The sequence below is a fragment of the Erythrolamprus reginae genome, chromosome 1, assembly GCF_031021105.1.
Source record: "Erythrolamprus reginae isolate rEryReg1 chromosome 1, rEryReg1.hap1, whole genome shotgun sequence".
NCBI classification, from domain to species: Eukaryota; Metazoa; Chordata; class Lepidosauria; order Squamata; family Dipsadidae; genus Erythrolamprus; species Erythrolamprus reginae.
This window is the reverse complement of record NC_091950.1, coordinates 227,878,701-227,894,969: the sequence shown is the minus strand read 5'-3', so window position 1 is coordinate 227,894,969 and position 16,269 is coordinate 227,878,701. Positions and strand designations below refer to the sequence as shown.

Here is a 16,269-nt window from a genome sequence, read left to right as displayed (position 1 = left end):
AAGAGAATGAGGAAAATGGAAAAGTTTAGTTTGGAAAAGAAAACTTTGAAGGATCTTTGACTGCATCCTTCAAGTTTATGGTAGGGATGTCACATAAATGGAGAGCTGATTTGTTCTCTGAGGACAATTTTGGAGAAACAAAAATAAAGTGACTTGCTTCCTTTATTTCTTTTCTCCCTTCTCCACTGATCATATCTTCCTCATTTATCATAATTATTTTACTTCTTTACCCACTCCATTAGAGAATGCTCTGAGAGATTGCTTGTGATAAAGAGCCTACATCTATGTATGACTGATGACATCCAGTCTATGTCTATTCAATTTGTTATGTCCAGTTAAAATAATGTCCAAGCAAAAGTGTATAGCAATGCAGCAAAAATCCAGCCTGATTTCCAGGATTAGATATGGACAAGTTAAATAGTAAACCGGAAAAAATTCTATCAAATACTGGTTGTTGTTATTGTTTTGTTTATGTGTTTAAAAATTAGGGAACACAAAATGCCTAATGATTCTTTAAATAATGCTTTGCCCTTAACTATTGTTCGTTTTACTTTTAGCAACAGGAAAGAAGTTATTTGAAGGGGACATTATCATGCCGGTATGTAAGGTTAATCTACTTCTTTATAAAGAGGTTACAAAATGAACTTTAAAAAAACATAGTTTATATTTTTTTAACAGCGTGAGAAGAATGCACTGAGGAACGACTCCTATAGATGGAAACTTCCAATTCCATACAAAATGGGCGCCAGTATAGGTAAAAAGACATTTTCTGCTCTAAAATACAAGATTGATCATTAGTTTGATCAATACAATGGATTAAGTTCTGCTTTCCTTTTTGCCTCTTGGCCCCATGTGGGGCCATATCCAAGACAGATAAAATTTTATAGTCGACAAACTATAATACACATGTGTAACCTATTAGAAACATAGAAACATAGATCACTTTCAAGTTTATTATGCTCTCTTCAGCTAAACATACCCTTATTTGGTTCAAATCGCGGGAAGGGAATGTCTAGCTAATGAGAGCATAATAATCTTGAAATAGATCTATACTAGTCTCCCTTTCTTTTCACTTATCAGCAAAAATAGGTTGCACACACACACACACACACACACAAACAAACAAACACAAACACACACACAAATGTAGCGTGTGTGTGTGTTTGTGCATTGAACATTTAATGTTGATTACTGCTGAAGAAGAATTCAAATGTCAAAGGGCAGTACTATTTAGAACCAAATACCATTCCAATAATAAGAAGGTAGCTTTGCTAGTCATTTCCTTTATCCTTGCTCCAAAGCATCAGTTGATACTACGATAGATTTTAAAAAATGAACGAGTGAGAATCCTTCCAGAAATATTTTGCCTTTGTCTTCTTTTTTACCTTTTATATTGTAGTCAAAGTATGTAAATACTTTTGTAGGTGGGTATGGTAGCCGCCCCGAGTTTGCGGAGAGGGGCGGCATATAAATCCAATAAACCTAAATCCATGTAAAAATATCTTACATGCTTTATTTAAGATCAAGTTTTGAATCTCTCATTTGTATACAGTCTGGATAAGAATATAAAATGTGCATTCTTTTCTTTCAGACCTGAATACCAAGGGTGTCATATTGCAAGCATTTGAGATGTTTCGACTGAAGTCTTGCATTGACTTTAAACCCTATGAAGGAGAGAAGTCCTACCTCCAATTTGAAAAACTGGATGGGTAAATTTATTCAAACAGACAAGCTAATGTTATGATAAATAGCGGTTGCATTTAAATAATTATTGCCCATAGTTTAAGTGTACAAAATGATACTATACTCCTTCCCTCATTTTTAGTATAATGCACAAAATAGATAATTTCTCCATCCACTCCCTTCTTTCTGAAAGAATATAGAAAGATTTTCTGTCCACACCTACACTTTCTCCTCTGTACAGTTTCTGTGCATTCCTCTGTATCTTTGTGCATTTTTGCAAAGCTCATGAACGTTCGATATAAGGCCTGTTTATTAAGATCTAAATAGCACTAGGATTTCCTGCCTATTAAGAACTATAAGAATAGGCATCACCCAGGTTTGCATTTGGATGATGTAATGCAGCATCAGTATATTTTTTTGGAATTGGTAGCTTAGAAAAATAAGATGGCATGCTATGCAGTAGATGGGAAACTCTCATTCTACTATCGTTTGGCTCCTCTAGCCTAAACGGTTATATATTTATATTAGTTGTCATATTAAATGAGATGTTTTGAATAAATGCACATATCATGGTATAACAGATGCTGGTCCCATGTGGGAGATCTTCAGAATGGCCAGTACGTTTCTATTGGATCACGCTGTGAATATAAAGATACTGTGGAGCATGAACTCTTGCATGCCCTTGGATTTTATCATGAACAGTCACGCACTGATCGAGATGACTATGTTAAAATTTGGTGGAATGAAATCATTGATGGTAAGTGGAAGAGAAAGAAAATGTATTATAAAGTAAACAATGTATTGAGTAATGTATTAGGGACCAAGTTGTACAAGTTAGATCTGTTATAATTGATTGTCTTGTCTAATTGTTTAATCACATATTAAAGCATTGGTTTTCAATTTTGTCTAAAAGCTTTGGTATTTTCTTTTCTAGGTAAGGCATATAACTTTGACAAATATGATGACAGTTTCATTTCGGATTTAAACACTCCATACGATTATGAATCTGTCTTGCATTATGGACCTTATTCATTCAACAAGAACAGTAACGTCCCTTCAATTACAACAAAAATTCCAGAATTTAATAATGTTATTGGGCAAAGCCAGGATATGAGCAAGATAGATCTAGAAAGGCTTAACCGCATGTACCATTGTGGTAAGTTTATTCTATTTTACTAAATTTTTATGCTATAGTAATAATGACCTTATATGTTAAAATGTCTATGGAGATTCTCAGTCAGAAGGAAGGCAAAGGAAACGTTGTAGAAGGAGAGAGAAGGTGTAAGAAAGTAGGCAGTAGAGACGGAATAGCCGTCTGAGCTAGAAAGAGAGAAGTGGAGAGAGGACAGATTGATACAGACTAAATAAGAGAAAGCAAAATTGGAATGTGATCCAGCTTATTGCACATAAAAAAATAATACATGCTTATTATATTGAAAGTACTGTATACAATGTTGTACAGTATGTATGTTTTTAATGTGGAGAAAAATAAAAAAATACGAGAGAGAGAGAGAGAGAGAGAGAGAGAGAGAGAGAGAGATTCCCTGTCATCCAGGTCATGGTTGTCACAAAGGTGCTTTTTAAAGAAGCAACTGGACTTTCTGGTTTCTCTTTGAAGACCTTTGAATTTTCATCCAAGAAGTTTCTTCAGCTTAACACCTTTGGAGCTTATATCTTAAACATTCCTTAACAACTAAGTCTATCACCTTATAAATTTCAGAATTCAAAGCACAAAGGTGTTTTGGGGGTTCATCAGAATGCAGACACACCCATTGCAACTTCTTAAGCTTTGCATGCTTTGCATGTATTTTCCCGAAGAATCTTTTAGTAGCTTATAAGCATGAATTATCCTAACCAATCTATAACCTCTGAAAAGGACCATTGCAATGAGGAAATTAAGTTAACCAAAGAAGTAACATCCAGATGTTTTCATTTAACAATCACCAACCTTACATAATCAATGAATACACAACCTGTGGCCTAAGACTGCCTGTGACCCTGAAACAGAAGGGATACAACTATTATTCCTCAGTAATTGCCATCAATGCCCTCTGATCATTTATGGCATCCCATCTACTTTACTGCATCCCTTAGTCTATAAAATATTGTGTTAAATTGAGTCAACTATTTGTCAATTTTATAGCAGATAATGCTACACAAATACTCACTCATATGGAACTGGGAATGGTTCTCAGACTGTCTAGGTTGCCTTAACAAGGTATTTTTCATGATATATTAAATCTCTGAAGGAAGACAATACTGATTTGGAAAGAGATTTTTAAGCAGCACAGAGATCTGTCTTATTTGTATTTAGATTTCTTTGATCTGAAATGCAGGAATTGTTTTCTTGCAGCTTCCAGTCTTATTCTCCTTGACCAATGTACATTTGAGTCCATCAATATCTGTGGCATGGTGCAAAATGCAAGAGACGACAAGGACTGGGAACATACCTTGACTACACGTGGAGATAACAACAACCACTGTTTAGGTAACAGACTAATGTGTAATTTAAATGGATGAGAAAGTGGCTGTACAACTGGAAATCATTTAGTAATCAAAGATAATAGGAAGGATATAGCATATGAAAAAAAGAGAATTAGAAACATTAATTGTATCCAAAGTGTTAATATGTGAAAAAATAATCAGCAATCAAAATGTCCTTATGATGAAATATTATTTATATACATATACATATGTATAGTGTAAATATATGGGCATTTAAATATATATACTGTATATATGTTGTGGGCAGAAAGAAAAACCTTGAGGATCAGAGGAAGATCCATAACCAAGGCAATGGTCAAACAAAAGAATTCTGGTCTGGGGTGCAAAAGAATTGACCCTTCTCAGGTTTCAGAAAGATAATGGGAAGGATAGAAGCATATTCAGACCTGCAGAAACAATGCCAACCCTTTGAAATAGACAGGGCTAAAAAACCAAAGTTTTGAATGCTAATATTACTTTTATTATAATATTACAGTAGCATATTGCAGGAGAGGCGGAGTAATGACATGGACACAAGAGCTGGATTTAAAACTGGGTCATTTTTATTTAAATAAATTAGCATAATTTATTTTAAATAAATTAGCATAATTAGTATAATTAACTATAACCCTAACAAGGACCCGCAGGGTCAAACAATTACTTCCAGGGCGGAAAATGATGTATAATAAACTTCCGGGGCAACTTATGTGTGTAGCTCCATGCTAATCCAGGTGAGGGACCACTCCCTCACCTGAGACCTTGCCATGTACTTGCATGTGGGAGGTCCCGCCAGCTAACCCATACAAGGGGAATTACATGGGCGGGACCCAAAGACAGGTTCCCCCCAACTGCTCAGGTCGCCAAAACCACAAGCCTTTGGAGAGAACCTGTCAATCATCCCCAAAGATGCCCAAAGGAGAACACGCAGTTGCTAAACCACCACCCAGTTTTCGGCCCCTAACCTGCCTACCCAAATGACCAAAGGTAAGCCAATTAACCTAAAACAGGTGCAAGCACCCCCTTACCACTTATCCGTCTCAACAGTGTGGAATAGGTGAAAAAACGGTCCCGGCTAAACGCCAGGACCGCAAAAAATTCCTATTCGGCCCCATAGGGCGACACCAAATGGTACACTGCAAGATAGGGAGGGCGGGCGGGTGTCTGCTGAGACGATGTCCAGGCGAAAAGGCCGATTCCGAGCCTGCCAGCCCTTTTATAGGGCTGGCAGGCCCCGCCCGGACACATCATCGATCAGACCACTCTGGTCTGATCTTCGGCCGAGATCTTGCGAAGCCTTGCGAGATCTCGGCTGAAACCAAGATGGCGGCTTCGCCATGTCTCCGTGTCTCCCGGTCCTCCAGCAAAAGGCGCCGGGGGATGAAGACCACCGGCGCTATTGCAGGAGAGGCGGAGTAACGACACGGACACAAGAGCTGGATTTAAAAACTTCATTTTTATTAAAATAAATTTGCATAATTTATTTTAAATAAATTAGCATAATTAGCATAATTAACTATAACCCTAACAAGGACCTGCAGGATCAAACAATTACTTCCGGGCCGGAAAATAACGTACAATAAACTTCCAGGGCAACTTATGGGCGTAGCTCCATGCTAATCCAGGTGAGGGACCACTCCCTCATCTGAGACCTTGCCATGCACTTGCATGTGGGAGGTCCCACTGGCTAACCCCTACAAGGGGAATTACATGGGCGGGACCCAAAGACAGGTTCCCCCCAACTGCTCAGGTCGCCAAAACCACAAGCCTTTGGAGAGAACCTGTCAATCATCCCCAAAGATGCCCAACGGAGAACATGCAGTTGCTAAACCACCACCCAGTTTTCTGCCCCTAACCTGCCACGGAGCGGGGGTCAGATCTCTATCTTGGCCCGCCGACTCCCACCTCTAACTGCACCAGCTCGCGCAGTGACCGCTGCAGGTCCTGTAAGAAGATGGTGTTCCCTTGTTCTGACAGGTGAACACCGTCAGCCCGGTAAAGCCACGGCTGATCTATGGTGATGTGGGGATGGGCCACTACAACCCCACCTAACTCTCCGACTACCTTGCTCAGGGCTTTGTTAACTCTCCGTCTAACCCGGTGAATGGCCCTAAGGGAAATGGCGTCCCTCCAAGTGATCCTCGGGAGGATCTCAGACCACACCACTTGCGTGGTGGGCCACACAGTGCGAAGCCACCGCAGGTCTTCACGAGCCTGGCAGATCAAGGGCAGACCTCCAAGCATGCACAGGTCATTGCCACCGAGGTGCTAAACTAACCACGTGGGCGCAGCAATGGGATGCCGCCCTCCCAGTAGAAGCAGTAGAAGACCTTCCCACAGCATGCCTCTTCTCCCCATCCAGACGACATTGACCCATCGCCCAAAGACAGCTGGGTCCCCACGGCGGTTCTTGCTGTTGAGTGGCTGGCCCAAAATATCATGCTGTGACCACAAAGCAATGCCGTCGGTCTCGTACTGGCAGGGCTACCTGGAAGAAGGCCCAGAGAGATTACCTAGCCTAAGAACCTGCCCTATCCCCTCAGCAGGCCTCACATAACCCAAATAGGCTGCTGACCACCAGCGGCCGATCTCCCGAATCCTTTGGCTCGGGAAACCTGAAAGTGCCGTGCTAGTGGCGGTGCCGATACGGAACGAATGCGTTCCATAGCCGGCGGGATCAATACCTATCTTGACCATAGCCCTGGACACTAGAACCCAGAATTGATAGCGGGTCAGAGGGGTACCATCCTGGTGTTTAAAAAGGTACCATTGCCCTGATCCTCTCATGCTACAGAAGTGATAAAGAGCGGCCACCAAGCACACAGACTGATCGGCGGCTGCACTAAGTTCTATCCTAACCCCTCTATGCAACTGATCCGTCTTGGACTGTCTCACCACAAGGGAGACACCCCCGTCCCTGAACTCTAGATCAGCAAACTGGAAGGCACGGAGCGACCTGTCAGCCTGCGAGGAGGTTATAGCCTCGCTGACCCGCAGGGCCCCAAAAAACATGACACAAGTCGCTGCCCTAAAGAGACGGGCCTCGCACAGAGAGGCACACAGACTGTCCAAAGCTTGATTAATAAGCGACAGCTGCTGCACCGTCAGAGCCTGGCGACTATCCAAAGGGGTCCCCTGTTGCTCTCTCACCCAGCCTTCCAGCATCTTCTGAATGTGGAAGTCACAAGCAAGGTCCCGAAACCCGCCCGCCTTAGCCAAAAAGGCGAGACCTGCTAACTTGGACCTAATTGTCCTAACTGAAAGGCCACACTGCCTAAGCTGTACACAAAATTCCATCAGGTGTTCCACTGGGGCAGGCCAACTATGAGTGTAACCCTTATCTTGCCTGAAATCCCCAAACTCCTTACCTGCATGCTGATAAGCCCTCAGGCTGCCTGGTGCCACTGAGAGGGCCATGGCCCTGCAGGCTTCTGCTCTCCACTGCTCGGGAGCCCGCCCAGGCTCCAAAGGTGGGCGGGGAAATCCTCTGGTGACGCGCGGGCTCACGGAGCCAGGGTCCAAAACCTGGACAACTGACCATGGGACAAGGTGTCAGCAATCCCATTGTCTAACCCGGGGACGTGTCGAGCCAAAAATAAGGCGTTTAGGGATAAAGACCTGTGCACAAAATGGCGGACAAGCCTCATGACCCTGTCACTCTTAGAGGACAGGGCATTCACAACATGGACTACAGCCAGGTTGTCACAACAAAAGTGCACGGTTTTGTCCCTAAACTGCTCCCCCCAAAGCTCTAAGGCCACTACCAAGGGAAAGAGTTCTAAAAAGGTCAAGTCCTTGACCAGGGGAGAGGCCCTCCATTCCGGAGGCCAAGCGGAATGACACCACTGGTCTCCTAATATAACCCCGAACCCACAGGTCCCCGCGGCATCTGAGCATAACTGCAACTCAGCTTCCAAGAGAAGCTCGTGCCTCCAAAATGACAACCCATTAAACTTATCTAAAAATTCCCGCCATACACGTAGGTCATCCCTGACCCCGGTGCATAGGCAGGTACAATGATGGGGCAAACGCAGCCCCTTCATCGCGTTATATATCCTCCGGGAAAAAGCCCGGCCAGGAACAATGACCCGGCAGGCAAAATTAAGAAGCCCCGCTAATTCTTGTAGCTGCCGAAGGGTGACCTTACGGCAGCCTAATAATAAATCGAGCTTACCCCGTATCTTGACCAACTTGTCTAGGGGCAATCTAGAAGATTGCTCCTCTGAGTCTAATTCAATACCAAGAAAAGTAATCTTGGTAGCAGGGCCCTCGGTCTTCTCAGGTGCTAAAGGCACCCCTAATTGATCGCAAGGGCTTCAAAGTCCCGCATTAGAGCAAAACATTGCTCTGAACGCGCGGGCCCCGCTAACAAGAAATCGTCGAGGTAGTGAACGACCGAACCCAGACTGCTGCGCCTCTGGAGCACCCACACCACGAAGGTGCTAAAGCTCTCAAAAAGAGAGCACGAGACAGAGCATCCCATTGGCAATGCTCTGTCAACATAAAAGCCACCTTCGAAGTGGAAGCCCAAGAGCTCAAAGTCATCTGGGTGTATGGGGAGGAGCCGGAATGCCGACTTAATGTCGCATTTACCCATAAGGGCTCCAACCCCACACTTCCTAACCATGGCCACGGCCGCATCAAAAGATGCGTAGCGGACCGAACAAAGTTCATCAGGAATGAAATCATTCACTGATTCCTCTTTTGGAAAAGACAGGTGGTGAATTAACCTAAATTCACCACTCGCCTTTTTGGGGACCACACCCAAAGGGGACACCCTTAGAGTTGGGGAGGGCGGCTCTGGGAAAGGCCCCAGAACCCTGCCCTTGGCCACCTCCTTTTGTATTTTCGCCCTAACGATGTCTTCATGTCCCACAACCGACTTGAGGTTGTTGGACATGAAAGCTTTTCTTATCCCCACATAAGGGATCCTAAATCCCTCAGAGAAGCCCTGCAGGAGAGCAGCCGCTCTTGAGCGAGGGTGATAATTCTTCAGCCAATCCCTGAGCACTGGAAGCTTAATTGGGCTGGGCCCCTTTTCCCCCAGCGGGCGGGGGTTGTTTAGCCTGACCCTCTCCCTTCTTGTCCTTCCCCTTTTTGGGCCTGGGACACACTGAAGCGGCGTGAGTACCCCCACAGTTCCCACAAGCATGCCTGAACTTGCAAAAGGGGCGAAAACAAGCCCCCTTTACAGAGAATTCATGACATGGGGGAGGGGCAGCCTTTGCCGCACCCCCCATGGCGGCCTTAGCTGGGGTGGACGTTGGAGACTCCTCTTCCATAAAGTGCCCACTATCTGTGCGATCACAACCCTCTTTCCCAGACATGTAGGTTGCCGCAAACCACAAGTCGGGAACGACCATGTCCCAGGGGAGAGTGGGATCGAATGCCACCCGCATCCTGAAAGCCTTGTCATAGTTACGCCAAATTGTGCCCTTGTACTCGAAATGAGCACGGGCTATCAGATCAATATATTTAAGCATCGAGGCAGCCCTAGCAGGCTGCCTCTGAATCACTATGGTGGCGTAAGTCAGATAAGCATACAGCCAAGAGCTGAAGCACTTACTGACTTTCGTCTTTTTAGGCTTCTCTACCTGTGCCTCCCCATCCTTATCTTTTTTGGGGACCTCCCTATTAAGGAGGGAGAAAAGATCGACATATTCCCCTTTCCAAATGGTTTCCCTGACTGAGGGATGTAAGTGAAACCCTAGAGGCGTGGCTGGCAGCCCCCAGGGGATGGCCCCCACCCTAATACTGGCTAGAGGGTCCCAAGCTGTGATGACCCCCGCCCCTGACACCCCTGACCCCGACGGAAAAGCCATCATAGGGGCCTGAGCAAGCGCAGCCAGAGCTGGCGGGGTCCAAACCTGGCTACAGGTGCCCGCATGTGTACCTGGAAAGTTGACCCCACTCCCAAAAACCCGGTGGAACAATGGCCTGTCCGGGCAGAGGGAGGAGCGGTGAGGATGCTAGGTGTGGTGCGATCTCACCTGCCCCCAAAGGGGTAGAAGCCATCCATGGGAGCCCCGCTCCTACGGGGCCCAGGAACGCCGCCACCTGCCCGGGCTGGGCCATCTGCCCGACTTGGGCTGTTGATTCCTCCGGAGTTCTGCCGAGGGCCGCAGGCGCTGACGGGGAGGCACCCCCCGTGCCAGACGCAGACCGCCAACGTTCGAGGTCGTCCAGTCTTTCAATGACCCTGGCCCAAGAAAGAGAGGACATATTATCATCAGCAACCGGGGCCCCAGACCTATCCCCCCTCGGGGCTCCATCTTGGGATTCTCCCATACTGGCATGAGCCCGGGCCGAGGGCCTAACTGCCCTTCTCGGCCTTGTCATGGGCTCAGCCGGTGGAGCTGGGGCCCTCTGCCGTTTAGGGGCCATTGCACTGTTACTACTATTTAATATTACGTTAAATAAAAATGGAGCAGGGTGGCCCAAGCCCAAAGCACCAGGCCTAAAAGGGGGGCCTGGGAGGCTGCCCTTCCCAGTCCACCAAGGGGCCTAATAAAAAGCCCCCACCCCCCAAGGGGAAAGTAAGCAAAGGGTGGGTAACGCCCTCCTTGCTCCTGAGGAGAAACCGGTGGTGCGCTCCAACCCCAAAGGCCTCAGTGAACCTGAACCTGTTGGGCCGCACCCCCCTTTCCAACCACCCCCCCTGGGGCCGTCCGGGAGACCCCCCTCCCCCCACTAAGGGGAAAGTCCCGTGGAAAAAAGCTCTCCTCGGTCCCGAGGAAGGCTGAAAGGGCTTCTCGCCCCAACGAAACGCTGCCGAAAAGCCTCCAATGAGGTCTCCTAAAATGGTGGCCAGCCACGAGGCTGCTCAAAATGGCCACTTGATGCAGCAGACACCCAGCCGAGTGTCTGCCGAGATGATGTCCGGGCGAAAAGGCCGATTCCGAGCCTGCCAGCCCTTTTATAGGGCTGGCAGGCCCCGCCCAGAGACGTCATTGATCAGACCATTCTGGTCTGATCTTCGGCCGAGATCTCGCGAAGCCTCGCGAGATCTCGGCCGAAACCAAGAGGGCGGCTTTGCCATGTCTCTGGGTCGCCCGGGCCTCCAGCAAAAGGCACCGGGGGATGAAGACCACCGGCGCTATTTTAACAAGTGCCTCCGTTTAAACCTATTGAAATGCTTCACAATTGCCCCAAGTGAATCATAGTCCACAGGGCATTAAATCTTCATCTATTTTACAGATAAAGACTACGTTATGAGCTTTGATACCACCAAAGGCCTTTCAGGTGAAACAGCCATTTTGGAGTCCCGTATTCTTTATCCAAGAAGAAATGAGAAGTGTCTACAGTTTTATTATAAATTTGATGGCAGTCCAAAAGATGAGCTGATTGTATGGCTTAAAACTGACGATGGTACTGGAAACGTTGGGAAGTCGATAAAACGGAAAAGCATTCGTGGTAAGTTCTCAAGTGACCTTTGCAGATTTTATTACAATGAGGCATCCAAGACTATACTTTATCTTCTGAAGAGAGCATCAGATATCTTTGCATTCTCATATCTAATATCTAATTGGTGTGGGTAATAAACCCAGTAAAAAGTTGGCCTTTTGCAGAGAGGGGATAAGAATTGTCCTGTCTTCTCCCTTCATGCCATATTGCCAGCCTTTGATGCAGTCCGTGAGCTTCCACATTTTGACACAAGGGAGAAATCTTTCCCCTCATCCAGCTAACTCAGACATGGGCAGCAAGTTTGGATGTTAGGGTGTCCCAAGGTACCGAGTTCGCGGGCAGAGGGTCAATCAGGGTCTGAGCTAAGTCGTAAATTTGAGTCCCACAGTAATTAAGAAAAATAGCCCTTTTTCGACCGTTGTCGGCATCCTTCATACCTGACGATTCCAGGAATACATCAAACTTTCCCATGTATTGGTCCCACATCGTTTTTTCGGGATCGAACAGGTCAGGCACTTTGGCTAGTCCTTGGTTATCCATGGTAATGGAGCGTGGATAAGATGTCCTTCATCGCCATTGAAATGAATGGAGTTGAGTCACTCGTTATTCAATAATTCTTTATTTTTCTTAGCATAGTAATTGTAGTATCTTAAGCCGATAGCACTCGTTGGCGCAGGGGGAGTAAACGGCTACGGGTCTCTGTTTTTATACTGTCTTTTTTTCCCGCTCAAAGAAACTGACGCTCAAACCAATCTCCCGCTCAATTCAACAACCAATCAGATGTGAACATTTAAATTTCAACTATTTAGATTATGGTAATGAATATTCAACAGTATCTTGTGAGACAGATCAAGCCACCCGTCTCTCCTGTTTTGGAAATTGTACTGAGATCTGTAGCAAGTAGAAAAGAATGGCTGTGTGTGTGTGTGTGCATAGACACATTGGGACACACACAGGCATGCAAATTATCTCCTAATTTCCATGCCAAACAGTTTATCATCACTCCATTACAGTGTTTCTCAACCTCAGCAACTTTAAGATGTGTGGAATTCCCCAGTCAGACAGCCACTCCAATTCTGGATTTGAAGTCCATATATCTGAAAGTTACCAAAGTTGAGAAACCCCATTCTGTTAAAATATGTGCCAGAAACCCCATTCTGTTAAAATATGTGCCAGGTTAGTCTTTCATATATGTGTCCAGCCAAGAGCAGAAGGATTAAATGAACACAAAGCAGTCTTCTTTCAAAAGGCATTCAAGTTTTATTTTTACTATTAAGCAAAGTTTAGAATTCACTTTGATTAAACTGTTGCTTCTTGTGGTCATATAATCGTCCGCAAACATTATTCATGGTATCAGAGGAATGCAATCCTATGGTAGAGGCCTTTCCAGCTTTTTTAAATTTGCAATTGTTTCATCAACTCTTTTACATTATAATAATTTCATCTTCATATCTTCCTCACTTAATATTTATTAAATACCACTTTGAGATCATTGTACGAAAAGCAGCATAAAATGAGTTAGCGCACCTATGTGCCTACCATCCCTGTCTTACTGTCCCCATTTATTTGTATATCTTTCCTGTACTCATAATCATATTTATACATATATCTATTACACTTGATAAATAAATAAAGCAAGCAAGCAAGTAAGTTAGTGAGTAAAAACAAGCAGCCAAACAAAAAAACAAACAATATTAGATTTCCCATTCTCCCTTTTCAGGTGATGGAGAGAAACAGTGGAACTTTGCAAGCATTCCTCTCCACAGCCAGACCAAATTCCGCTATGTTTTTCAAGGCCTTAAAGGAGACCCACAGAATTCCAAAGGAGGAATTCACATTGATGACATCACCCTTACGGAAATGCAGTGTCCTACCAGCGTTTGGCAGATAAACAACTTCACTTCCATTTTAAAGAGTTCTTCAAAAGGAGATTATCTGTCAAGCCCTATGTTTTATAACTCTGAAGGCTACTGCTTTGTGCTCAGTCTCTACCCCCGTGGTCCATCCAACTCAAATGGAGATTACCTAGGAATCATGTTTTCTTTATGTAGTGGCCAGAATGATGCAGCATTAGAGTGGCCAGCTGGGAACAGACAAGTGATATTCAACATAGTGGATCAAAATTCTGACATCACCCAAAGAATGTCAGCAAGCCGAAGTTTTGTTACAGACCCCGACCAGCGTTACAGTAAGTCAAAGGGGTGTTTTGGTTATGGACAACCGACTGCTTTCTCTCTTGCTTAGAAACATAATTCTACAGCTGCTAAAAATCTGATTTGAAATAATCCCTATGACTGGATAGATTAAAATCAAATTGTATAGTTTAAAAATCATAAAATTGTTGAAGATAGTGTAGCATCAATAGGACAGAATGTTTAGTTTTGAAGGCTAGGTTAGCCTCAAGAAGCAGGTCTCCATTTTTCAAAAGTACTCTGTAACATGTGAAGCTAATTATAATAAAAGTTATGGTAATTGGATTTTTTAAAGGAATTCTCCTGGAGAATCATAAAGCTTATTAACACAGATTTTATAAAAAGTAGGGGGGACAACATTCCCCACCATCGCCACGGAGACAAAATTATTTTATATTCCAAATAGATACTTTTTCTTTTAAAAAAGGTTGGATGGGAACGTTGTCTGATTATTTGAATCTTATATAGCCTACTAAAAATGTTTGGTGGTTTTATATACTGTATATATAAAATATTGATCCGCTTCAGGTTTTTTTATGGTTATTTGTTTATTTTACTTGGCAGATGGCAAACTTTTTTGGGATAAAGCCGACATTACTGGATATTTTGATCCTTTCTATAACACCCATATAGGCCCTGGATGGGGATGGCATTACATCTTGCCGTACAGTGAATTGTATCGGAAAAATTATGTTAAAAACGACAATCTTCTCATTTTTACAAATTTTGAAGGTAGGTTCTTATTGTTATTTTATTGAAGTCTTTGAAAATTATAGCTCTTCACAGGAAGATTTAAAATATTCAAAGCAGAATTGCTTCACCTGAGTTTGAATTGTCATTGGTTCACTGACTTCTCACATCATCATCTAAGAAGGAATTTTTATTGTGATGTTTGAAAAGGCTGCACACCTTTTTTTATATGTGTGATTTGGTTTTTAAAGCTGGACCAGGTACCTCCTGGCTTGGACCGATTCACCTGAATTGGTAGTGATCTGCTGGTCACAATGATGTCACCAAACCAGATCGGTCAGTGCCGGTCTGTGGCCGCCGCCACCATCATTTTTTTTAATTGGTTCTTTTGGGGATTTTTTAATTTTTAATTTTCTTTCAGAGCATGTGCAGAAACAGAGTTCTTACAATGTGCATGCGTTCACCATCCTTTTTTCAGATTTTTTAAAAATTATTTTTTCCAGGTTATTTATGTGGCGCGTAAGGGTCCGAACAGGCAGTGAGGTTAGTTAGGGAAGATAGATAAGGCCACATTTGCCAGATAGAAGAAACAGGTTTTTAGACTGCATGTGGTAGCACAACTGTAGAAGCAACAACAAGACCAGACACATATCAGGGCAGAACAGTTGAGAGAATAGGAGACCAGCACCATAGAATGTCTGCATTGGCTTCAAGAGGAGACAGGAAGCCCAGGTAGAAATCAGAGAAGGGACTGTGGGTTCAGAGTTATAAGAGGGGGAAACGACAGAAAAATCATAGACACAAAGTATATGAGGGTGATTTGGCAAGTGTTTTAAGCAAAAAAAACCCAAATAGATAAGAGCACAGTTATCAGATTTGCTTCTTCTCATTTGATACCTACCAAAGTTATGCAACCGTCTGATCACATCAAACCACTTTTAGATTTGATGTGATCAGATTGTTGCATAACTTTAATAGATATCAGATGAGAAGAAGCAAATCAGAGCAAGACGCAGAATAGGGGGAGGATGTATATATTTTTGATGTAACTAATATGAGGAGTGAAGGGAATCTCACAAAGAACAGTGTTCTTGTTAAAGACAAACTGAAAAAGTGCTCAGCCCAAAGTGTGGAATCCTCAATGCAAAATCAAATATTAAAAGGAAACACTACAGTGAAAAGACAAGAAACTTAGTCAGGATAGCTTGCCAGTGTGACTATTAAATGAGCAACAAACACAGGTGGTGTGGGTGAAATGTCATAGTTGCCATGATCAAGTGAGATGCATACAGAAATTATATAAGGTATTATGACCACACAGATTTAAACCTAGTTATATTATGTGGATTCATGCAGAAAAAAAATCACAGCACTATTTGGGCTTCATTGTAAAATAAAATATAGATTCAGGTAATCATGTAGCTCTCTGGGTACATCTGCATCTGGATCAGTTGAATGATTGAACTTCTATTTTTACATGAAAGTTCTTCTTACTGGGCAGAAAAACTTTTATCAGCTTTATTTCTCAAGTCCAAAGATCATGTAATTTATCTTTCTGCTTCTTGCTGACAATTATAATTAAAAGCTTTATCTTTTTCTTTTTTTCCCCTTCTGGTCATATTTGCAGTTATTCATGATCCAGGTAGTGTTTTATAAATGCTTGGAATTCTCGGCAAACAAATATACGTCTCCTCTGCTTCCATCAGTTATCCTGAACAATTTCTGGCAATTGGACTGTGGAGTCACATTTACTGGCCTTGTTCCTTGAAAATAGAAGTGGAAAACATAAGAATAACAATAAAATCCACTGTTTCATGCA

At 43.6% G+C, this 16,269-nt stretch overlaps 1 protein-coding gene across 4 annotated transcripts in view; it reads left to right on the top strand.

Annotated features, from left to right (window-relative positions):
* The window catches only part of LOC139156589 (meprin A subunit alpha-like), a 25,145-nt gene extending 8,876 nt beyond the window's left edge, over window positions 1–16,269 (top strand). For all 4 annotated transcript variants that reach the window (XM_070732414.1, XM_070732413.1, XM_070732415.1 and 1 more), the window contains 10 exons: window positions 558–598; window positions 679–754; window positions 1,592–1,709; window positions 2,265–2,440; window positions 2,618–2,839; window positions 4,037–4,171; window positions 11,362–11,577; window positions 13,289–13,756; window positions 14,325–14,492; window positions 16,078–16,269. In XM_070732414.1, coding sequence (XP_070588515.1) covers window positions 593–598; window positions 679–754; window positions 1,592–1,709; window positions 2,265–2,440; window positions 2,618–2,839; window positions 4,037–4,171; window positions 11,362–11,577; window positions 13,289–13,756; window positions 14,325–14,492; window positions 16,078–16,106 — 1,614 coding nt within the window. In that variant the 5' untranslated portion in view covers window positions 558–592 and the 3' untranslated portion in view covers window positions 16,107–16,269. The remainder of the gene's footprint in view (window positions 1–557; window positions 599–678; window positions 755–1,591; window positions 1,710–2,264; window positions 2,441–2,617; window positions 2,840–4,036; window positions 4,172–11,361; window positions 11,578–13,288; window positions 13,757–14,324; window positions 14,493–16,077) is intronic.